At 40.3% G+C, this 24,679-nt stretch overlaps 2 protein-coding genes across 2 annotated transcripts; both read left to right on the top strand.

Moving 5' to 3' along the window:
• Positions 1–1,444: 1,444 nt before the first annotated feature.
• Positions 1,445–18,941, top strand: FAM71D (family with sequence similarity 71 member D). Its single transcript, XM_021679899.1, has 5 exons — positions 1,445–1,603; positions 4,149–4,348; positions 5,069–5,606; positions 9,040–9,287; positions 18,830–18,941. Exons 1-5 carry the CDS (start codon positions 1,445–1,447, stop codon positions 18,939–18,941), a joined length of 1,257 nt encoding a protein of 418 aa, XP_021535574.1.
• On the top strand, positions 11,249–13,147 carry LOC110571406 (rac GTPase-activating protein 1-like). The gene is given in 1 exon segment (XM_044918110.1): positions 11,249–13,147. A coding segment is annotated over 1 exon segment (1,899 nt).
• Positions 18,942–24,679: the final 5,738 nt, after the last annotated feature.

Here is a 24,679-nt window from a genome sequence, read left to right as displayed (position 1 = left end):
TCCATCTGTCCTGACCTGTTCTGACCCCTCTCACTCTTGCCACTTCTCACGTCCATCTTTCCAAGAACTCAAGGCTGTATTGAACCATGGGCAAAGGCATAATCAGTCAGACTAGTCAGACTATGAAGGTTTGAATCCTGGCATGGGGACTTGGGTAAGTTACTTCCCCTCTCCAAGCCTCAGCTGCGTGGTGTATAAAATGAGCATCTTAAGAGTGCTACTTCATAGTATTTTTGATAGTGCATGTAAAGTCTTTGCTGCCTGCTACATATCAAGCACTAAATAAATTTTATTTTTATTTCTCATCCCCTATGTTTTAAATGGTGGTGGTGGTGGTGGTGGTTTTCTCTCTCTCTCTCTCTTTTCCTGAATGCTCTTTCTTTTTGTCTCATTCTTTTTACACTTTAGCTTCACTGAACTATTTTACTTGCTTGCTTTTCCTGATTCTTTTTACTTTCCCTATGTTTGTTCATGCATAGATGTGCTAAAGGAAGGCATTGAGTTGCCACCAGCAGGAGGTCTGATGGGGAATTCCCGTGCCCAGAGTCATTGCTCATAGGATGTCAGGTAGCTGTGGTCTCTGCATCCTGTGACCCTGGCTGGGACAGCAACAAGACATGTCCACTACTTACCTACTACTTAGCCTGAACAAAAGGGGAAAACAAGCCTCTGAGAAAGGACTGAGGTGTAACTATATGCCCCCAGTGGAACACAGGACAGCTGCTTGCCAGTTAAGGACCCCTCCTCTAACTGACATAGGCTTGGTGAAGAGGGAAGGGGGTGACCTTTTGAACATATGAACAGAATTACATTCTGAGGCCTTGTTCCCCTCTTGGAATTCGGTCACTTCTGGCTGATAAAAGGTGAAATCCAATGATGCAGAGCCCCTGTTCCTTGTTGAAGCAATTTCTGGAGAGAGTCAGAGTGAGAGAACGGAGGAGATAGACAACAGTCATTGATTAGGTAGAAAGCCACTATTTACCTGTCAACCTAGAGCTAAGCATCAGTCAAGGGTGAATGGTCAGGAAAAGATGTTCTCAGTTTAGTATAGTTTTGATACCCTACTTACCAAAAAAAAAAAAAAAAGTATTCGAGAATTCTGCATAATGGGAAGGGTAGTGGTACCATTAATTAGAAAGACAGAAAATGACAGTTTGGGGGATGTGACACATGTGTTTCACGACCTCCTAGAGAGGCCTCTTCTAACTGCCTTCATTAATTAGGGTTGCCAGCCCCACATCCCAGGCTGCATAGGGGCAGGGATCTTACCAATCATGTTCAGATGTATCACCAATGCCCAATGCAGTGCCTGGCATATCATAGATGTTGATAAAATTTGTTGGATTAATGAGTAAATGAGGCAAATTTATTATATTAAATTTTCTCTGTATCTGTTCATTGTGTTCCCATTCCCTTGACTTTTTAATGTTTGTATGTAAGCACCATGAAGAAGAACAATAGGAACTCTACCACAAGGATCAATGAGCAAGATGCCATCTCCATCCCACCCTCCCAAGATCCAGGAGATCTTCAAAATATGTTGAATGGAGGAGAGTATGCCCCTTTTGTATCTCCTCCCATATTAGAGAGCAATTTTATCCAGGTAAATAATAGTTGAGCCCTGAATTAAGTTCCAATAACTTCAGTGATTAATTTTCTCAAAGAAATTGAAAAGATTAAGAGGAGAATTATTTTAAATGTGATAAAGGAATGCGTGAGACAATTAAAGGGAACAATTTTGGGACTTTAACCAACCTAAAATAATTATAATGGTAAGGAAAAATTCATTTCAAATTTTCCCAGCAAACTCTCACCTAGGAATTCTGTTCTAACTCCATCATAATTGTCATTCTATCATAATCTTCCCAAAATGACATGAAGAGATTACAGGAAATTCAGAACGTCCTACCACAGGAAAGCATTCAGATAGCTCCTTTCTTAGATTTAGAAGACATTTTAAAGAATAACATCTATGACACAACTGGGTATGTAGCTCTTAGTTCTGAAATTAAAAGATAATTGTCAAATTGTGAGGGAGAAGAGTTTTCTTCTCATAAAAATATACCTACATTATGAATGAAACTACATTTCAATGCATTTGAGAGCAGTTCTCGCTTTTCTCTAAACATTCAACATTAAAACCTTCAGACAACATTAAAGGGGAAATGAGTTCACTGTTGCAGGCCATACCCCTAAACTGCACAGTGAGGCCACGACCAAGTGTAACACGAAACACACCCATTCAAGCAGCTCCTCAGCTGATTCTACAGAGGGGAGACAGGGGAGACAACAGATACTTCTTCCATAAATGTGTTCTCTGCCCTGATGCCTTGGGCTTGAAGGAGACCTCCTCACCTCCAGAACACCAGAGGCAGGTGTTTAAAGAACACATTTAAGTAATGCCCAGAACACATGTGATAAGTCATGATTTGATGATTTTACCTTCTATATACTTCTTATCTACTAATAATCTTCCTATTTTATTTTTCACACTTCTTCCTACACCCTTTTCAAATAACCTTTTGCAGGCTCTAATGAACCCTGGGGGAGGTAGGTAGCACTCTATAGACAGACATGCCACATATCATAATTGGGTAAGTTATTCCCTTCAACATACACAACCTCTCATGGTTAGTATGTCTTTGGCAACAAGTTGCCACAGGTCCCTGACCCGACTTTAAACAAAAAAGAACAACAGTTATGTCAAAGTAAAAGAGCCACAGGGCATCTGAGCTCACTTGCAGGGAGTCTTCAAGGACCCAGGTCCCTCTCTTGTGCTCTATCCCCCTCGAGTTAGCTCCCCTCAGGACATTACAGGCAAACAGGACAGTGACAGTTGCCAGAAACAGAAGAGATGCTCTCATCATAGCACCTTTCTGTGAGGACTGAGAAACCTTTCCCAGAGGCACCAGGAGGCCCCCACTGTGTCTCATTGGCCAGGCCTAGGCCACATTGCCCTGCTGATAGCAAGCACTAGCAAGGGGATGAAAATCACCATGACCAGTTGAGGTTTATCAGTATTTAGCCCCTGAGCCAGAGCACCATCCCTCAGGGGCAGTACTAGATGGATTCTGGATTCTGTTAATCAGGCATGGCTCTGGGCAGGTTCATAGTATGGGCTGCAACCTCTTTCTGACAGGATATATATATAATATATATATATAAAATATATATTATATATATAAATATATATTATATATATAAAATATATATAATATATATTTAGTGATTTTTTGTGCGTTTTTGAGTTAATGTACAGCTGAGAAACCAGGTGTTGCCCCTCTCTGGCTTCTTTCACATCCCTGTCTGGCCACTTTCCAGTGTTCTTTTCTTCCAACTGGCAGAGATTTTACTGGCCAAGATTCTTGGACTTTGGGATTTTTGCATATGCTGTTCTTCTGCCTGAAAATCTCTCCTGTCCACCCAGCCAGTTTACCTCCCACATTGTTCGGGTCTCAGCCAGAGGTCTCTTCCTCAGAGGAGATTTCTCTGACCCTATGTCTGGGGTGTGCTGGGGCTGGCTGACTGGTAAGTGTCCAGGAAACCTGGAAGTCCATTGTTAAACACAGGTATTATTAAAAATTAAATCATATAAACTCATATACTCAAACCTCATTGTTTCTATTATTTTACAACATTTTACTATTATTTATGCCCTTAAGGTTACAGATAAAAGAGTTTGACAAAGGTCAATGAAGACTTCTGTAAGCATCAATTGACTATACTGAAATTGAAATAAAGAAAGCTTTGTATATAGCATTATTTGTAAATAATAAACATATGCATATCTTCCAAGAGATAGTTGTTACACATTTACCAGCACACCACTACCGGTCTCCCCTCTTAAATCAAGTCTCCTGCTATATGCCTTACAGCACAGCACCCTGAACTTGTACTTGGTAATACTTCCTGCAATAATAATTAGTGACATACTTGTTTAATGTTCACCTTCCCTGATAGAACCCCTACGCCCAGGGACTGTGTCTGTCCGTTCACTGTGGTATCTCTAGGAATTCACTTCAGCAAGTGATTGAACAAATGCATCATCACAGTTCATTTCTACTTTATTTCCTACACTGCTCAGGTAAGTGCAGTTGTCCGGGCCATGCACTTTAGCAGAAAATGCCTCTTCCTGTTCTCTGCCTTAGGTTAACAGGAGAGGTGAATCCATTTACCTTCATAACCGAGCCAACTGGGTGACTGTAGGCATCTGCTCTTCCAGTAAAACCCACAAGACCCCCAATGTGATGCTTCTGGCACATCTGACCCCTGAAGCTCAGAAAGATACAGAACCCCTGTTTCAAAGTCTCCTGACGTCTCCTTCGCCAGAGAACCTGGTGCTCACCAGGTGAGTTACAAAGGGAAGAGAGATCCTTGATCTCTCAGAAAATATGCTTTACCCCTGAGAAGCTGAAAATAAAAACACCAATGGCATTTGCTCCAAGGGAGCTTCTCACTTGCACTCTGCTACAACTGACAGTCAGTCATGTCCTTAAAGTCTGGGAAAATAGCTTATGACAAGCTAGGAGTCAAAGAGGTATTTAATTTTTAAAAATCAAACCTAAGTAACAGCAACTGAAGATCCATTATGAACTGCCTCTCTAGAACAGGTCCTTCCTTCCCCAGCATCCCAGCTTCCATCAGAATTTGCTCTGGTCTTGTCTCAAGCCACTAACTTGCTATGTGACCTAGAGCAATCACTCAACTTCTCTCAACTTTGCAGGATTAACGAAGCCCGACAACCTCTCGTGATAAGTAGTTGATACTCTGATTTTTTTTAGTTCATCAGAGTCTTAGGAGTATGATTTGAGTGAGATGGCCCCAGGGAGCCTGGTTCCATGTGCTAAAAATCAAAGTTTTGAGCCTCAAAAGCTAAGGGCCAGATCTGGGAACATGGTGGCCACAAGAAGGTACCGCCCAACCCCACGCCTGCCCCAGCCTGGGCCTGTCTGGGAAACAAGCCTGTTGTCCTGCATCTCACTCAGCAAACTGCTATACAACAGAGAAGGAAAGGCCTTTTTTTAGGTCTCCAGTCAGGCCTTCAGACGACATTTGTGTTGGTTTTCAGGTTTCTCCCTCTGCAGTTTGTGACTCTTTCTGTGCATGATGCTGAGAATATGCGCCTCAAAGTAAAGCTGGTGAGTGGTCGAGCCTACTACCTACAGCTCTGCGCCCCTGCGTGTAAACAGGACACCCTCTTTTGTCAGTGGGTGGAACTCATCTCCCTCTTGAATGACGAGAAAGCCAAAGCTTCCAAACTGTCAGAAGTCTCAAGCCTCTCAGAAATCACAAATAGCACAGACATCACAGGCTCGAGGGACATCATGGATATTGCAGCATTCACAGCTCTACAGAGCCCACCCCTGTGCACATGTTCAAACTCCGTACATACTGCAGAAAGCACTGATTTCTCAGATTTCACAGATGATGTCACCGACATCACCGACGTCACAGATGTTCCAGAAAATGAGGTCAGAGAGGCCCCAGATATAAATATTGTCACAGAAGTCACGGAAGTCACAGACCTCTGTGACATCCCAAACTGCTCAGAGGTCACGGTGGTGTTTGAAAATGATGACATACTAAGGGCCAAGCAAGAGGAAAAGGTAAGCGACATGGCAGACTTTCATTCTTTAATAATCAAGAACAAGAGTGATAACCAAGATCACTCTTCTTGGTTAGCTCCTTGACACTGGTTATCAAAATGCTATGGAATGTGCTCTGAGTAACCTAATTTTAATAATGGGATATTAGGGGGCGCCTGGGTGGCCCAGTTGTTAGGCATCTGCCTTCAGCTCAGGTCATGATCTCAGGGTCCTGGGATCGAGTCCTGCATCGGGCTCCCTGCTCGGCGGGAAGCCTGCTTCTCCCTCTGCTTCTCTCTCTCTCTCTCTCTCTCTGTGTCTCTCATGAATAAATAAATAAAATCTTAAAAAAAAAAAAAAAAAAAAAGGATGTATCCTGAAAGAGGCAGGGACTATCCTTACCATCACATTTAACCCAGTGTCAGAAAGCTATGGTGGGATGGAAGGAACTTCCGGACCAGGGTCAGAAGACCTGGGTTGGACTCTTGCCCTGCTGCATAGCTGTTTGGCCAAACCACTGCGTGAGTGGAGCGCATGAGCTGCATGAGTTTCCTCGTCTCCAAAATAAGGATATTAATGTCACATAACGGCTATTTTAAGGTTTAAGTGTGTATAAAAGTATGCACTACATTGAAGGATGGGGTGAAATCTCAATGGGTAAAAGGGAGGGTGGATGTAGAAAGATAAAGTGCCAAAAGAAGTGAGTGGCTTTAGAAAAGGCTAGTAAGTGGAAAAACACAACCGTATCCAAGAAAGTTTAGTTCAGTTTGGCTGGAGCATAATGTATGTGGAAAATATTAGGATATAGGTTTGGAAAGTTGTTTGCAAACCTTGAATGCCAAATCAAGAAGCGTGGACATTGCTCTTTGGGCAAACTTTAACCATAAAAACCCTCTGTGTGAGGGAGTGAAGGAACTGGGTTTTTAGAAAGATTAATCTGATGGTAGCATCGATTGTAGATAAAGGCATAAGTTGGAGGACCTACTGCTGGAAAACCTCCATGGGGCCCGTGATAGAAAAATCATAAAGGGCAAGGATAGACATTTTACAGAAGAAGAAAACTGCCAATAAATACACTGGAGGGGCGCCTGGGTGGCTCAGTCGGTTAAGCGGCTGCCTTCGGCTCAGGTCATGGTCCTGGAGTCCCAGGTTCGAGTCCCGCATTGGGCTCCCTGCTCAGCGGGGAGTCTGCTTCTCCCTCTCATTCTCTCACCCCTCTCATTCTCTCTGTCATTCTCTCTCTCTCAAAAATAAATAAAATTAAAAAAAATACACTGGAGAAAGTTAAACCTCACTAGTAATCAAAGGAATGCAAACTTAGGGAAAAAAAACCTATAAAACTGTTAATTGAAAGAATAAAATAGTCAATGTTAGTAAAGGTGTGGTCAACTTGGGATTCATATAGATTCATGGTAGAGATAAGAATTGGCCCAAACTTTCTTGAAATCATTATGAATCAAGGGCCTAAAAATGTTTATACCCTTTGACTCAGTGATTCCATTTCTAGGAATCTTCCTTAAGGAATTAGTCAGAAATAAGAATGAAGATTTAGCTGTAAAGATGTTAATTATACCAAATCTATACCATGTTTGTCAAAATGAAATAATGAAAATTTGGAAGGAACCTAAACATCCACCACAGGAGAATCACTAAACTGATACAAATCCATGAAGGGCAGGTGCTGTATTAATCTTTTTCAGGAGTGATCATCGTATCTGACAAGATCATAGACAGTCAGTAAATATTTGTTAAGTGAAAGACTACTCTGTAGTTATTAAAATTGTTGGAAAAAATTTTCTTTACCTGGAGAAATTTTCATGATTGAAAAAAGTTGAGTGAAAAATAAAATACGATCCCTATTATATAAAAATACATTTATATGCTTACAAGCAATAGGAGGGGAAAAAGTCATATGATTAGCAGCAGTTTATTTCTAGATTGTGGAATTATAGGCAATTAATGTTTTCCTTTTCACACTTTTCTGAATTTTCTGTTTCCTACAATAAAAATAATTTTAAATCCAAAAAAATTCAAGCAGTTTTACACACAATTTTTTTTTTAAAGATTTTATTTATTTGACAGAGAGAGACACAGCGAGATAGGGAACACAAGCAGGGGGAGTGGGAGAGGGAGAAGCAGACTCCCCGCCGAGCAGGGAGCCCGATGCGGGGCTCGATCCCAGGACCCCGGGATCATGACCTGAGCCGAGGGCAGACGCTTAACGACTGAGCCACCCAGGCGCCCCTTTACACACAATTTTTAATGACATGAGGAAAATGCTTTTAATAAATTGTCAAGTGAACAATGTAGGATATAGAACTGAAATGTTGTCACAAAGCAGACACATAGAAAATAAATAAAAAGACAAAAAGCCCGAATGAAATGTGCCATAGGAGTAGTTATTTCTTGCCAGTGGTCCCAAGCAAGCAGTAATTTTCTCCCTTTCACTTTATATCTTAAAGGATCTTCTAAATATTCTATAATAAATATGTAAATTATGTGTTACATTCACTGACGGAAAAAAAAAAAGTTTTTTCCTTAAGTAGGAGGGGACTGTATTATTTTCCAGGGAAGTTAATAGAGGTGGTGGATGAGGTGGTGGCTATGGGAGGAATGCGCAGGTGTGAGAGGACAGTAGAGAGACACAGTGTTTAGAACCAGCTGATCAATTGCTCAGAGGCCTGGGACAGATTTTGAGGAAGGCAGTGAGTGGCTAGGAGAGGTGGTCCATTAATAGAACCCAGGAAATTAGGAGAACAGGTAAAGATTTTATGGTATTAGTTTTAGGTATAGGTTCTAAGTCTCTTGAAAAATGACTTCTTTTGTCTTAGTGTGAACCTCCTAACTCATTTCACCTATTAGATACTCTTTTTTTTTACGATTTATTATTTATTTGAAGGAGAGAGAGAGCATGCGTAAGCAGGGGGAGGGGCAGAGAGTGAGGGAGAGAAAGGGAGAGAAGCAGACTCCCCGCTGAGTGCGGAGCCTGACACAGGGCTTGATCCCAAGACGCTGAGATCATGACCTGAGCTGAAATCAAGAGTCGGACGCTTAACCGACTGAGCCACCCAGGTGCCCCTCACCTATTAGATACTTTTAAATTAAGAGCAACATCAGATTGGGGAGGAAGTGGCAAGGTATTTCTAGACAACCTTCCTTGCCCTGACAATTCAGAAAAAGGAAATGCTATAATTAAGTGCTAATTTTCTGGTGTAAGCTGACAGTGGTGTACCTGGCCACATGAGCTTCTGAATGTGCTGTGTCAGGTCCCAGACTATCAGCCTCCACACAACACCCAAGCCTTATTCCCTCAACATTGCGCCTGTGTACTTGAGGGAACTCAGTAGATACGAATGAAATGATTACTGTATTAGATATTTTTGCTCCATAAATCATCTATTTCTGTGTGATGTTCTTCTGTTACCTGATTTGCTGCTGTTTATTATTTTCAAAGGAAAGACTAGGAAACACTCTGAAGTCTGGGTGTCTACGAGATGCAAAAACTAAGAACGAGCTCAGAGAACCCTCAAAACATGTCACCATCTCAAATGTAACATTGACTTTCCAAGGTGAACAATGTTTTCATACTACCTTGACTCAAGAAGAAAGTGAGACAAGTTCATTCAAAGGGATGAGTGCCAGATCCTCTGAAATAAGGACAACTGAATTTAAAAGCACAGCTCTCGAGGCTGAGGAATCCAGGTATGTGAGGCAGGGAAACGCCAGGGGTGCTGAGACGGGGAGTAATGTAAGTAAGTATATGCTCTCAAGTCTCTGCCACTGTGGCATTTGTTGCTGAAGATTCTCAGCTATAGCTACAATGAATGATGACATAGTCAACTCTTGATTATCCACATTTGGTTTAACCTCACCTAATTTTTATTTTCCTGTCAACTTCTCACACCGTGCAGCTCACATTCTAGACTACCTGGCGTCAGCTGTGTGTGCTAAAGAATATAGGATAAAATCAGAGTGTCCACGTTTGGGAGTTAAGGCACTCATCTCCCAGAGTGACTTATGGATGCTCTTCCTCTTATCTTTGTACTTCTCTCCATGTTCTTCTCTACATATTTCTTATGCTTTTCTACATTTCCAACAAACAACTTCATAATCTGAAAAAAATTTTTCATAATTTTATTTATTCTTTTTAAAGATTTATTTATTTAATATTTTAAATAGAGAGTGCAAGCAGCGGGAGGGACAGAAGGAGAGGCGGAGAGAGAGAGAATCCTGGAGCAGGCTCCCAGCTGAGCACAGAGCCTGACTCACAGGACTCCATCTCACGAGCCTGAGATCATGACTGAAGCCAAAATCAAGTGCTGGGCGGCCAACCGACTGAGCCACCGACTGAGCCCAACCGACTGAGCCCCTGTTTTCATCATTTTAATACTCAAGTGCAAGCTGAATGTGAGAGAGCACTGCTGTATTCTAAAGATAAAAGTTAATCCAACCATTTCAAAATAACACCTAAAAAGAAACCAGAGAAACATGTAGAATTTTAAATGCTTACTTGAGCAAGAGTGAAATAGGGAATGTAATGAATTATGTCTAAAATCTTTTTAAATATAAAAAAACAAGCAGGAGAAAACAAAAACCAACCAAAAAAAAGAAAGAAATGAAAAAGATTATAAGTAATTTGAAGTGCTATGGAGTTCTTCAAAAAGAATGACAAAACAGGCAAACCACTGGACAACTTTTTTTAAAAAAATGATAAAATTAGGGACGCCTGGGTGGCTCAGTCATTAAGCGTCTGCCTTCGGCTCAGGTCATGATCCCAAGGTCCTGGGATCGAGCCCCGCATCAGGCTCCCTGCTGAGCAGAGAGCCTGCTTCTCCCTCTTTCTCTCACTCTGTTTCTCTCTCTCTCAAATAAATAAATAAAATCCTTAAAATAAATAAATAAATAATAAAATTAGAAATTTAAAATGTCATCATCAACTAATAAGAACAATAGTAAAATGTTATTGAGAAAGATTATATACAACTTTTCTTTAATAACTTTGAAACCCTAAGTTAAACAAATGACTTTAACAAAAATGCAAGAGAACATTGGCACTTGAGAACACAGAAAAAATTTATCCAAGAGCTCCCATAAAAGAAAAAAAACATAGCTGTGACTTTTACTGGACAGTGTTTTAGATACTAAGAATTACCTCTATTTAATGTAAAGTTTTCTTTTAAATAATAAAAAAATTATGTTATGTTCTCCTAATTTTTTGAAGTAAATACTTTGTCTGGATTATAAAGCCTGAAAGACAACACAAGAAAGAAAATTCTTGATTAATCCTACTTAAGACAATAAATGTTAAATTCATAGAATCTTAGCAGGCAAAATGTAGCGAGCTTAATATAAAATTAAGGAAACTGTCAATATGTCATTGTTATTTAAAAGAAAAGCAGAAAAAAATCGTGGATGCCTTAAATACATTTGAGAGACTTTGATATTCTTGATAAAGAGCCACAAAATGCAGAAGAGTTCTCCTTTAGCATAGTAAAGAATATTTATTCTAAACCAGAGCCAACATTGTTTTTAATGAAGAAATTCTAGAAGTGTGCCACTTAAAACTTAGAACAAATTGGAGGTGCGGAGGGAAGTAAGAGGAAGGCGGCCCAAGTGGGGCCAGACGGACCCGGCCAGGTCGGCGCTAGAGGCTGCTGGAACAGATGGATACGATGATGCTGAATTTGCGGAATCTGTTTGAGCAGCTTGCACGCCGGGTGGAGATTCTCAGTGAAGGAAATGAACTCCAATTCATCCAGTTGGCAAAGGACTTTGAGGATTTCCGTAAAAAGTGGCAGAGAACAGACCACGAGCTGGGGAAGTACAAGGATCTTTTGATGAAAGCAGAGACTGAGCGTAGTGCTCTGGATGTTAAACTGAAGCACGCACGCAATCAGGTGGATGTCGAGATCAAACGGAGACAGCGAGCTGAGGCTGACTGCAAAAAGCTGGAAAGACAGATTCAGCTGATTCGAGAGATGCTCATGTGTGACACATCTGGCAGCATTCAACTAAGTGAGGAGCAAAAATCAGCTCTGGCTTTTCTCAACAGAGGCCAGCCGTCCAGCGGCAATGCTGGGAACAAAAGATTGTCAACTATTGACGAATCTGGTTCCATTTTATCAGATATCAGCTTTGACAAGACTGACGAGTCGCTGGATTGGGATTCTTCTTTGGTAAAGACTTTCAAACTGAAGAAGAGAGAAAAGAGGCGCTCTAGTAGCCGACAGTTCATTGATGGTCCCCCTGGACCTGTAAAGAAGACTCGTTCCATTGGCTCCACAGTAGACCAGGGGAATGAATCCATAGTTGCAAAAACTACAGTGACTGTTCCCAATGATGGCGGGCCCATCGAAGCTGTGTCCACAATTGAGACTGTGCCATACTGGACAAGTAGCTGAAGGAAAACAGGTACTTTGCAACCTTGGAATAGCGACTCCACCTTGAGCAATAGGCAGCTGGAGCCAAGAACTGAGACAGACAGTTCCAGCACTCCACAGAGTAATGGAGGGATGCGCCTGCATGACTTTGTCTCTAAGATGGTTATTAAACCTGAATCTTGTGTTCCATGTGGAAAGCGGATAAAATTCGGCAAGCTGTCTCTGAAGTGTCGCGACTGTCGTGTGGCCTCTCATCCAGAATGTCGGGACCGCTGTCCCCTTCCCTGCATTCCTGCCCTAATAGGAACGCCTGTCAAGATTGGAGAGGGAATGCTGGCAGATTATGTGTCCCAGACTTCCCCAATGATCCCCTCCATTGTTGTCCATTGCGTAAATGAGATTGAGCAGAGAGGGCTGACTGAGACAGGCCTGTATCGGATCTCTGGCTGTGACCAGACAGTAAAAGAGCTGAAAGAGAAATTCCTCAGAGTGAAAACTGTACCCCTCCTCAGCAAAGTGGATGATATCCACGCTATCTGTAGCCTCCTGAAGGACTTCCTCCGAAACCTCAAAGAACCCCTTCTGACTTTTCGGCTAAACAAGACTTTCATGGAGGCGGCAGAACTCACAGATGAGGACAACAGCATAGCTGCCATGAACCAGGCTGTTGGTGAACTGCCCCAGGCCAACAGAGACACATTAGCTTTCCTCATGATTCACTTGCAGAGAGTGGCTCAGAGCCCAAACACTAAAATGGATGTGGCCAATCTGGCTAAAGTCTTTGGGCCTACCATAGTTGCCCATGCTGTGCCCAATCCAGATCCAGTGGTAATGTTACAGGACATCAAGCATCAGCCCAAGGTGGTAGAACGCCTGCTTTCACTGCCCCTGGAATACTGGAGTCAGTTCATGATGGTGGAACAAGAGAACATTGACCCCGTGCATGTCATTGAAAACTCAAATGCCTTTTCAACACCACAGACACCAGATATTAAAGTGAGTTTACTGGGGCCTGTGACCACTCCTGAGCATCAGCTTCTCAAGACTCCTTCATCTAGTTCCCTGTCGCAGAGAGTGCGCTCCACCCTCACCAAGAACACGCCCACATTTGGGAGCAAAAGCAAGTCTGCCACCAACCTAGGACGACACGGCAACTTTTTTGCTTCTCCGATGTTCAAGTGAAGTCACAATCTCCTGTTACTTGCCCGCATTCCCTGGCTGCAAGGAAGGGCGCACCTGTATTCTCTGCTCTGCAGCCTCCTGTACTCATTACTACTTTTAGCATTCTCCAGGCTTTTCATCAAGTTTAATTGGGCATGGGGGTTTTATTAAAACTATATATATCTCCCTCTCTTTCTCCTCAAGTAATGTCATATCAACACCTTGTGCTGTCGTTGTTGGGAGCTTTTAGATGGGAGATCTTTACAGCGGTAGAAGGGAGAATATGGAATTCATTGTGACTGGGGGCGGGGGGGGGGGGGCGGGGGCGGGCATCTCCCTTTGGCTTAAAGCCAAATGCTGCTCATGACTGATCCTTCTCTGGTGTTATTGAGAACGAATTTCCATGAGACAGTGACAGAAGCTGCACCTCTTTGGTTAAGACTGACTTGTCTCAGGGCGGGAGGTGGGAGGGCAGGGTAAAGAAAGGTTGGACAGAAGATTTAGGATGGCTCCTTCTCAGAACTTGGAGGTCCCCTTCCCCCAGTATGAACTCAGCTGTAACGTGGAGCCTTCATAAAAATGGATAGGGTGAGGACAGAACCAGTGATGGGGGTGTGCTTATTAGCTTCAATTCAGATTGATTAGGTGTAATAGTGTTAAGTGGCACAACCTTGTAAAAGTGATACTACAACTTGTATTTATCTCTAATGGGCCTCTGGCTGGACTTTGGTTTGCTTGGGGTCAAAGCCAGTTTGTATTTCAGTTGAATTCGTTCTGATGCTTGACCCTCCTGTCCCCTTGTCCATTGGAGCCTGACTTCTAAAGGTCCTATGCCGTCTATTTGGCGTCCCAGTTCACAATTAAGAGTAGGCTATAAGGGGAGATTGTCAATATTTTGTGTGGCAAGAAAAGCCACAGTCATTTTGTCTTTGCACTTTGGTTGCTAAAATCTTCCTATGGAACATAGCCACATCTAGATAAATATGAACTTTTTCTTTTATTAAAATTATTTCCAATGTCTACAAAAATGCTTTCTTCTGTAGAATGTTTTTGACCCATAGTCACCTTTGTCTGTAAAACACCTATTTAGAGTAATATTTGGAAAAAAGTAAATCGTATTTTCAAAAGTTCTGCGAGGTTGGTTTTCTTGTCCTGGAAGATAACCTTCAACGCCTTTTTAAAGAAAATATTTTTCCTCAGGAAAAAAAAAAAACAAAACAAAACTTAGAACAAATTAAGGATGTTCCTATTAATATTTCTATGTGATATAATTTAAGAGAGTCTAGCAATTGCAGTAGAACAAAGAAATATGATAGATAAATATGAGATTTTTAAAAATCACTCTTTGCAAATGGAAATTCATATTTAGAAAATTTGAGAATCATCAAACATCTTGGTTTGTAAACAATTTTAGGAAGGTCACAAATTATAAGATAAACTCACAAAATATTGTTTGTTTCATGATTTTTATTAACAAACCAAAAATGCGCTGAAAAAAGAATGTATTTTTCAAAAGCAGCAATAAAAATCAAATATTTAGTGAGAGTGATAAGAGTCCTGTATCTATGGAATTATAAAACTCTAATGGCAGAAACACAAGACAACTTCAATAAGGAAAACTAAGCTCTCTATCTGGGCAGGTATATTTAAGACAACAGAGATGATAAGGCCTAAATTAATTTAGAAATTTAATCCAGTACCAATTATCTCAGTATATCTCATAGAAATTGTACAATTATAGAAAGTATGTGGAAAAAATAGGGTAAGAATCTCAAGGAAACCATTGGGGCTGGAAAATGTCTAGAGGGACTCAGCTGTATAAAATCTTAAGCCTTATTATAATTAAATGGCTATCAGAAACACCAGTAAAAAGTTTAGGATATAGAAATTAAGACAGTAAAATAGATTCAAACTGATAAAGGTTTGAAAGAAACATAAAAAAAAGCAAAAGTCTAGAATATGTTGGTCAAAGATATATGTTGCACCACAAAAAAAAATTTCAGATAGGAAGAGAGTCAAATATTTTAAAACTAAAATAAACTAGAAGAAAATGGGATGGTTGAATTGCCTCAGTTGCATAAGAAAGACCTTTTCTCCTCCTTCGAAGTGACAGAAGAAATTTTCAATGGCAAAGTTTGATTCATTCATTCCATAATATTCACTGAGCACTTTCTATGTGCTAGGTGTGGGGATACGGCTGTGAAAATAAGTTAGAGGCGGTTTCATTCTAGTGGAGGATATAGATAATACACAAATAAAATACATTATTCCAGCTGGAATGTACTGTGATAAAAACAAAAATAGAGTAACAGAATAGAAACAGGGATTTGAGGAGGAGGAAGGATATCTTATAGTGGTCAGGGACAGCTTCTCTGAGGAAGGGCAGAGATCTTGGGGAACAGAGTTCCAGGCTGATTGATTGTATAACAATTATAAATATCTGTGCCCCCAAATCATTTTAGGTAAATAAATACATAACAGTACAACAGGAAGAGAATAATAATAACTAGATAATCTATAATGGTTTTGCCTCCCATATATAGATATAGCTGATGGGAATTTGTAAAGGATCCAGTTAACAAATGGGTTAAAGTTATGATTAGGAAATTTACTCCAGAAGACAAACACTTAATGAGGAATCAATCTCACTAATAATTAAGGAAATACAAGTTAAGCAATTACCAGTTGGCTTTCAATTAGCTGTTAACTATAACACTGATGGGGTCACTGTACATGGTGGGAACTTTCTAGAGTGATTTGGCAATTCACACTACAAATGATTATACCACTTGACTTAACAGAACATGTGTCAAAGAAGTAATTCCAAAGGGAAAATAACTTAATTGAACACATGTTTTATAGTTCAAACCTGAAAGTGATCTAAACAACCACTGGTGGAAGAATAGCTAACCAGGAAATATTATGTTAATTTAGTGGAACAGCAGATCCCCATTAGGGAAAGAATAGAGAATTTCAACAAAAAGACCTATATGACTAATAGGAACTGCAAGCTAGAAAAGTAAAATTCTGAAAAATGTATATACAATGGTATTTTATTTCAACAAAAGGATGATAAGAAACCACAGTGTTTGGGCATAGTTGGTGATTAAAGGAATTAATATTTGTTATAGCTATTGATAGATGTTTCCATTAAACTTTTATTGTACATAATCATTATTATGATTACATGCATAATTTAAAATTAAAACTGATGCTAAGAGGCTTTAATTGGATACATTAATTGGAAGACATAGCAGCTAGAGAATGAACTTTGCAGTCAGACAACCCTGGGTTCAAATCCTGCTTCCTTTATTCTTGCACAAGTTAAATTAATTTCTTCAGGCCTCAGTTTCCTCATTTGTAAAATAGGAATAACACTGACCATGTAGAGTTGTTGCAGGGATTAAATAAGCTGATATTAAAAGGCTCACAGGTCAGGCACCTGGTAATTACTCCAAAAAAAAAAAAAAGAATTGATTAAAATAGGGAGGGAAGGAGGAAGGAAGAAAGAAAGGGAGGGATTGAGCGAGGGCCCACAGATTCTAGATTAGATTGAACACAGATCTAACATAGTTTTGACTTACACTGAATATAGTAGAAAGATGATTCTATACCTCTGAAGTAACCTTTCTACTATACCATCCAAAAACTGAACCCAGAGAACTGGGGGAAAAAGCATAAAACTGATTAAATATCTTGAATGCAGTAAAGAAATTGAGGTTATTTAAACTGAAGAAAAAAACTGTAATAGGTGACAATTACCATCTTCAGTGTACGAGGAAGTACAGATTTAAGGCTAAATTTAAAAAGTGGATTTAAGGGGTGCCTGGGTGACTCAGTCGTTAAGCGTCTGCCTTCGGCTCAGGTCATGATCTCAGGGTCCTGGGATCGAGCCCTGCATCAGGCTCCCTTTTCGGCAGGAAACCTGCTTCTCCTTCTCCCCCTCCCCCTGCGTGTGTTCCCTCTCTCGCTGGGTGGATTTAAAGTGAAAATTATTGTAACTAAACACAAAGAAAATTTGATTACATAGCAAAACAATATAGCAGATAACCAAACAATAAAAAATAATTAATGGATATCATTGATTAGATATTAATAAACAACAGAACTAATTTCGGAAGGTTGTAGAATCTTTCTCCCTGGAAACTTCTCAAAAACATGCATCAGGCCATTTGTCCTGGATAGACTTCAGACATTCTCCTGCCAGGGATCAAGTCCCATTTGTGTTACATATGTAATTTTAATCTACTGCTAAAATAAATGACAGAACGTATGGTGAAGTCAAATATAAGTATGTTCTGGAGATTCCTTAAAGGAGTGGAATGGAATGGAAACAGTTAATACACCTGAGTATGTTGTAGGGTTCTGAGAAATAGACTTATTAGATGCTCAGTAAATGATCACTATTGTCACTAATTATTCATTTCCAATAGTGTAGATAAAAGAAAGTTGGCTATTCTGTCTCAAAAAAAAACAAAAAACAAAAATAAAACCAGAAACTCTTACTCAAAAAATATCTTAAGCAACTGAGGATTAGTTACTCAAGCTGGCTTTCTTTTTAACCTTTTTTCCTGGCTAAGGAGGGGTCAAAAAAGCAAAGGAATATGGGTGATCCTTAGGAGAACCACAGACCTTGAAATCAGAGCAATGTTTGCTTTCGCTTATGGACTGCCACAATTCTGGAAATTCTAGAGCCTCTGGATCCAAGTGCCAACACATCCCAGGTGTTGGTAGATCTGGATAATGATTTCAGTACTTTTGGCTGACTGCTCAAACAAAGCATTAATATTTAGGGCTTCTTTGCCAATGATTCTCAATGTGTGGTTGGTTAGCATCATCACCTGGGAACTTGTTAGAAATGTAAATTCTTGGGCCCATCCCATCCTCCTGAATCCTAAACTCTGGCCTTCTGTGTTATAATAGACATCCACGTGGTTCTAATGCACATTCAAGTCTGAGGACCATTGCCTTATGAGAAGCCAGTCCTAGACACAAAGGAGAGTTTAGCAAGAATTACTCTCTCATGAGGGCTTCTCCTGGGGTCCCATAGCCAAAATAAGTATTCCTTTTCATAGCCAGAGTAAGAACTATCGGTTCAAACTCAAGAGAGCCTTCTTCAGGAACTTTTCCTATATGACCAGGAGCTCTGATATTTGGATTAAAAAAAGAAAATAAATAAACAAATAATTGGTTCAATGTTCAAGAAATTATCCTGCTTCGGATTGAGGGTGGAGAAGTAGCTGAAATAATATCCCCCAGAACACTGATTTGTTATTTCTTGATGGTAACAACCACTGAATTCTTTTGGGGAACTAAACAATGACCAGAAGGGCTAATTGGTCAGTCTGATGTGTTAGAGGAGAAAGAAGGACAAAGACAAAGAAAAAACCAGGAGACAGAGTAAGGAAGGGAGATGGAAATATCAACCATCAGTTCAAGTAATGATAGGAGAAAGGAATGTAAGACGGAGGGGATGGAAACAGGTGCCACTCAGTAGGAAATGTATTTCGCTACCACGCATGAGTATGGCTTTCACAGAAAAGCGTAAGATTTCTAAAAAACAAGATAAAAAATGAACCCATTCAATTTAGCAATGTATTCTAAATAATAACTGATCAGGCCTGATCACTGTGATGTCTTCCTTCTGTTTTGTTTCATCCATATGTCTCCAATTCTATGACCTGCCCTTATCTGAGGCTTCAGAAACACCATGATTCAAAATCTCACGAAGTTAACTGTTTACGTCATTTCACCTTCTTCTTTCCTTGCCCTTTTGCACATAATAAATGCCCTAAAGCATGAGATTAGCTTTTAGTGCATTTAAAAAAAAACTTTATAAAAGTAATAGGCTTTACTTTTTTTAAAGTATAGTTTTAGATTTACAGAAAATTGAGCAACTAGTACATAGAGCTCCATATACCCACCCCTCTGCCACCTCCTTACTCTCCCCCTACCTCCAGTTTTCCCTATTATTAACACCTTGCATTAGTGTGGCACATTTGTTACAATTAATAAACAACATTGATACATTGATAATAAATAACATTGATACAATCATTAACTATAGTTCCTAGTTTAAGATTCACTCTTTATGTTGCACAGTTCTCTGGGTTTTGACACATGCAGTGACATGTACCCACTATTACACACAGAATAGTCTCACTATCCTAAAAAAATCCTCATTAGATTAGCTTGTAATAGCTTTCTAAATACTAAAAATTGTAAGGATAACTTAAATTTTTAGGATGTAAAATGCTCTGTAGGTACAACGTTTTGTTAGTCTAACTATTATGATCACAATTAGAAACAATGAGAAAATGAATTCCTATATAAATGGCAAACATCAAAGAATTTTAAAGATAAAAAGGATCTTGAAGGTTAGCAAATCCCAAATTCTTCAAGGCCCTACCCTTCTGTCTGTCAGCTTCCTGTATCATTCATCTGCTGAGTCTACTAGGAAGAAAGAAAGAAAAAGAAAAAGAAAGCAAAAAACAAATTTTGGTTCCAAGCAATCCTCTTAAGCTCAACTTAATCAAGGATGGATTCTTTTTTATTGCGTATTTGCATCTGGAACATAATTACTAGCTAGAGCCTAATTTGAGAATGTTCCATATGAATGAAAGATGTTATATCTAAAAACAGAATGGAATTCAGTTTATTCCTGGGACGTTTGTAGGGTTAAGTCAATATCCCGTGAGAGTGATAAGTAAGTTCTATCTATTTTTCTTCTCCAAGACCAGAGATTTCAGTGACATTTTATAACCATGTACTTTGGGAAAATGAAAAAAAAAAATTAAAGGATGACCTTGTTGAATATTTTGCCCTCAGATTTACTAGTCTTTAAAATGTAAATTGAGCGGGGCGCCTGGGTGGCTCAGTTGGTTAAGCGACTGCCTTCGGCTCAGGTCATGATCCTGGAGTCCCGGGATCAAGTCCCGCATCGGGCTCCCTGCTCGGCGGGGAGTCTGCTTCTCCCTCTGACCCTCCTCCCTCTCATGCTCTCTGTCTCTCATTCTCTCTCTCTCAAATAAATAAATAAAATCTTAAAAAAAAATAAAATAAAATAAAATAAAATAAAATGTAAATTGAGCAATTTCAATCTAGATGAGTGAAAGACTATGGAGATGTCTATAATGTCACTTTAGTTCCTTTAAAAGTGAAGGATTTACTGTATGAAGCATTTATATTCCTTCTTATACCCTGACCATAGTGCTACTATGACTCTTCCCTTTGTTTTATTTATTTATTATTTTGTTTATAAATTTCTTTTTTTTTTAAGATTTTATTTATTTGACAGAGAGAGAGAGAGAGAGAGAACAAGCAGGGGGAGCAGCAGACAGAGGGAGAGGGAGAAGCAGACTCCCCGCTCAGCAGGGAGCCCGATGTGGGGCTCGATCCCAGGACTCTGGGATCATGACCTGAGCTGAAGGCAGACGCTTAATGAACGACTGAGCCACCCAGGCGCCCCCTTCCCTTTGTTTTAAAGAGGATAATGTCAGGCTTCATTTTAATTTGCACCTATTTTTTAAAGTACATTTACTCAATATTTCTCAGTCTCTTAAAAACTTTTATCACTAAGCTCAACCTTCATGTAAATCACCAGACCTATTTGGTGAAGGCTACGTGAGCATTTATTTGCAAACTCCTTAGAAAATTATTAATTTAACCTCTGTTTCAGAAAGATCCATTGTAGACCGCCACCTGGGATTTCTTTGCCAGACCCCTTAAAACGGATCATAATTATGTCTCTATACATTTATCTGGGAAGCTATTGTCTGAGGGTAATTATTCTTCCCAAGTGCTTTCTTTTACTCAAACTGCAATGCTTCCCAAAATGCCCCCCGAAAATGTAGCCAAGAAACAAAGATTTGGTGAAAATTAAGTGACTGAAGTTTATGTTTCAGCATGGCAATGAGGTTAAGAAAATAACTATTTTAAGTATTGTTATTAATTTTAAAAATCAGGAATGCAGAAACCTTCTTTATCCAAAGGCATTTCTGAAAGTGAAATGATCTGAAAAACTGACAGCTAGCCTCCTATTTGAGCCCGTAAACCATAAGAAATGCAGTTACTTGGGCAAGTACTTGGGCATGTTATTTGCCTGCAAAATTTCCTAGCGCTGTCGCCCCCATCAGAGCCATAGAGATTGTGATGAAGAAGCCAGCAGAGGTGGGCACCTTCTAACGCCAGGCACCCAGAATCCCTCCCATGTCTCTATGAGAGCCTATATTCCCAACACAAGGGACTCTACACAAGCCCCTGGGCAGCAGCAGTTAGCTCAGTCTCAGCCCCAAATGAGTTTTCAGACACTGGAGAGGCATAGGATGGTGATGCCCACAGCCTCACAGTTATCTCATACCCAGTCATTCTCTTCTAAATATTTGTGGTTACGCTGGCAACATTTTGAAATGTGCTGTTTGTTTTTACAGGAGCATGAGAACTGATTCGGTCACCTCAGGTATGGAAGAAATCCCACTACATTTCTTTGTGATCTCTGGTATCTGGTAGTCACCTCTGCGTCTGGGAACAGAGTAGTTAAGAGCAAAGGAATGCAGCGAGCTGTTTTGATGAATTCCCTTTGCTCCACTCTGAGTCCCACAGTGTAGGAACTCTTCCTCAAAGCCTGTCCACACACTAGCTTTCAAGTAGCAGGCATCTTGGCATTTTTTCTGTGCCGGTAGAGTACTGAATCCGACTCACTGGGCAGGAACCACTCCCAGGCCAGCTCTGCAGGCAGAACCCAAACCACAGGGCCTTTTCTCCTTGCTGATTTAGAAGGGGAGTGGTGTACAACTAAATTTCTTGGTAAATCTAAAATCATCTCACCCCTCTTTTCTTCTTACTTGCGTCTTCGGCTTCTGCTTCCTTACCTCTTCCCACGACTCAGGATCTTTTTACTTCTTAACAACAAGTTTTGACACGGGAGTTGTCATATGGACATTGTGTCCCCTTGCTTGCTGCTGACCCACCTCTCAGCTACTGTCTAAGTGGGGGGGGGTGTGAGGGGGGGTGGACCTCAGCTCCAGTCATGCGCATCAAAGAACACATGGAAGGAACAGAGGGGCACATTTCACTGGACTTAAATGGAAAGAAAAAAATATTTCTACTTTAAAAAGCAAGACCACGTGAAGGCAATTCTTAGTCACATTTTCAAGAGTCTTACCAAAAAAAAAAAAAAAAGCGAACAATTTGAGCATAGGTGTTTATGTAAGTGGGATTTTTGTCTGTAGGCCTTCCCACTGGGCTTTAGTGTCCCAAAGTACCCGAAGAACTTCACTGAAATGTGGTTTCACCTATAGTCCAATCTGTAGTACTGAACCTGAGAACACTGTAGGGAAATGCCATTGTAGTTTAGAAGAAAAATACAAAATCTCCTTTGCAGTATATAGAATTTTCACCTATCGATTTCTACTCCAAATTTTATTTCAAAAAGAGATCGCAGTAAGTTGATAGAAATTCCAGAGATTTCCAACAGGCAAATATTTTCCTCTTTTAAAAGTAAAGATAAATCATGCAGCAGTCTTATCACTAATAGCTAATTACTATGTTAGCATATAATTAGTACAATAGCATATAACATCCATTCTGAAGCACTAGTTATTTAAGCCTTGGGAATTTAAAGTTAATGTAGGATGTTGATAGATTTAGTTTCATTCTATATATGACTGATTCTTTCACCTGTCTTCTGGCACAAACTCAATTTTGTTCAAATGAACAAGCATTTATATTATATTTGAGGCACTGTAGAGAGATTAAAAATAGATAACAGGACATCGCCTGGCCTCAAGACATGGGCACAAATAACATAAAGTGGAATCTTATGGGTGCTTTAAGAGAAAGAAGTGGAGAACCTAGTTTTTGCTCGAGAGAAAATCATGAAAGATTTATGAAGGAAGGAGGCAGTCTTTGAGTTAGGGAAGGGGAAATAAGAATATCCTGGATCTAGGGTATAGTGTGAGCAAAATCAAAGAATGGGACAGTGCGAGGCTTATCCCATTTAGGAACAGTGAGAGATGCAGCTGGAAAGCAAAGCAGGGCCAGACTACGGAAGTCTCGGGCCATGCTGGGGAGTTTGGATAGTACAGTTTGGTAGCTAAGGAGGAGCCACTGAAAACCAGAACTAACAAAATTAGTGTTGTATTCGGGAACGATTACTCCAACTGTGATCTCCAAGAGAGCTAGAGGAGGCTACAGATAGGAAGTCATTAGAATAGTCCAGGGTGGGGGCGCCTGGGTGGCTCAGTCGTTAAGCGTCTGCCTTCAGCTCAGGTCCTGATCCCAGGGTCCTGGGATCGAGCCCCATATCAGGCTCCTGGCTCAGCGGGGAGCCTGCTTCTCCCTCTCCCTCTATCTTGCCCCCTGCTCATGCTCTCTCTCTCTCTCTCTCTCTCTCTCTGTATCTCTGTGTCTCAAATGAATAAATAAAATCTTTAAAAAATAAAAAATAATAGTCCAGGATGAAAGGTGCCCAAGTCATGAACCCGGTGAAAAGGAGTCAGAGGGCAACAAGGACGTGAATACGTAGTTAACAAGATTCGTTGACTGACTACCAGTGGGGACAAGAGACAAAAAACAAAACAAAACAAAACTAACCAGAGGATGACAGAGTTTGGGAGACAACATAGCTAGGAGGTAATGAGTCCATGACACAAGCTGGGAAAATGAATTCCAGGAAATCTGGAAGGAAACGATGAAGAAACCAGCTGTTAAATACTGCACCTAGAATGAAAAGTCCCAGGTTTGAGTTCTAAATTGCATTTCCTCTGTTCCACGGGTGTGTCATTTAAAGTCTCTGGACCTCAAGCTTCTTCAACTATCAAATATGTGTGCATATGGGTGAGGAATTGAAGTGGGTGTGTTTGGTGTCTCAAGGCCCTTTCAGCTGCTATGATGTCATAAGCTGATACGTGCGTGGTCCTGGGGGCCCATCTTTATAAATTCAGCAACAGCTTGAAATGGGGCTCTGGAAATTAGGAGTTCAGCAAAGACACAGCCAACATGCAGCCAAGTTCCACGCTCAGCTTGTTAAATCACAAGGGTGGTACGACATACAAATTTGGCTTGCAGTTGTCACAAAGTATTAATTATTTTCCCCGTTTGTTTTCTTTCACATACTTTTTCATTCTTCCCACTTCTCTCTCTGTCTTCCCATGTTTTCTGACTTAGGCTTACATAGTTTTTCCATTTTCCCTCTGATTGGCATTTCCTTCCCTGTTTCCACACTCCTCTGAATCACTTTTTCCCCCTTTCATACTTATTCACATTTTATACTTCTTACCCCAAGAAGGGCAAAGATTAGAATCTTACTCCCTTGTCCCATTGAATTTGACTGAATGTAGATGAAAAATGAGTCGGTGAATCTGATTTCTAGTCTAGGCAGCAGAAACTAGGAACTGCTCCCCACTGCAATTAAACAAAACCCTGGTCAGGTTCACGTTCACCCAACTCCAGGACCACACTGCCTGGGGACCATGGTCTCTTATTCATGTCTCAAACCTCTCAGCAGTTTGACACTTTCCTCCTTTCTGAGTAAGGCTTGGTAAAGTGGCACTT

The sequence above is a fragment of the Neomonachus schauinslandi genome, chromosome 9 (assembly GCF_002201575.2).
Source record: "Neomonachus schauinslandi chromosome 9, ASM220157v2, whole genome shotgun sequence".
NCBI classification, from domain to species: Eukaryota; Metazoa; Chordata; class Mammalia; order Carnivora; family Phocidae; genus Neomonachus; species Neomonachus schauinslandi.
Note: the sequence above shows the minus strand (reverse complement) of the source record. Positions and strands in the feature narration are given on the sequence as shown.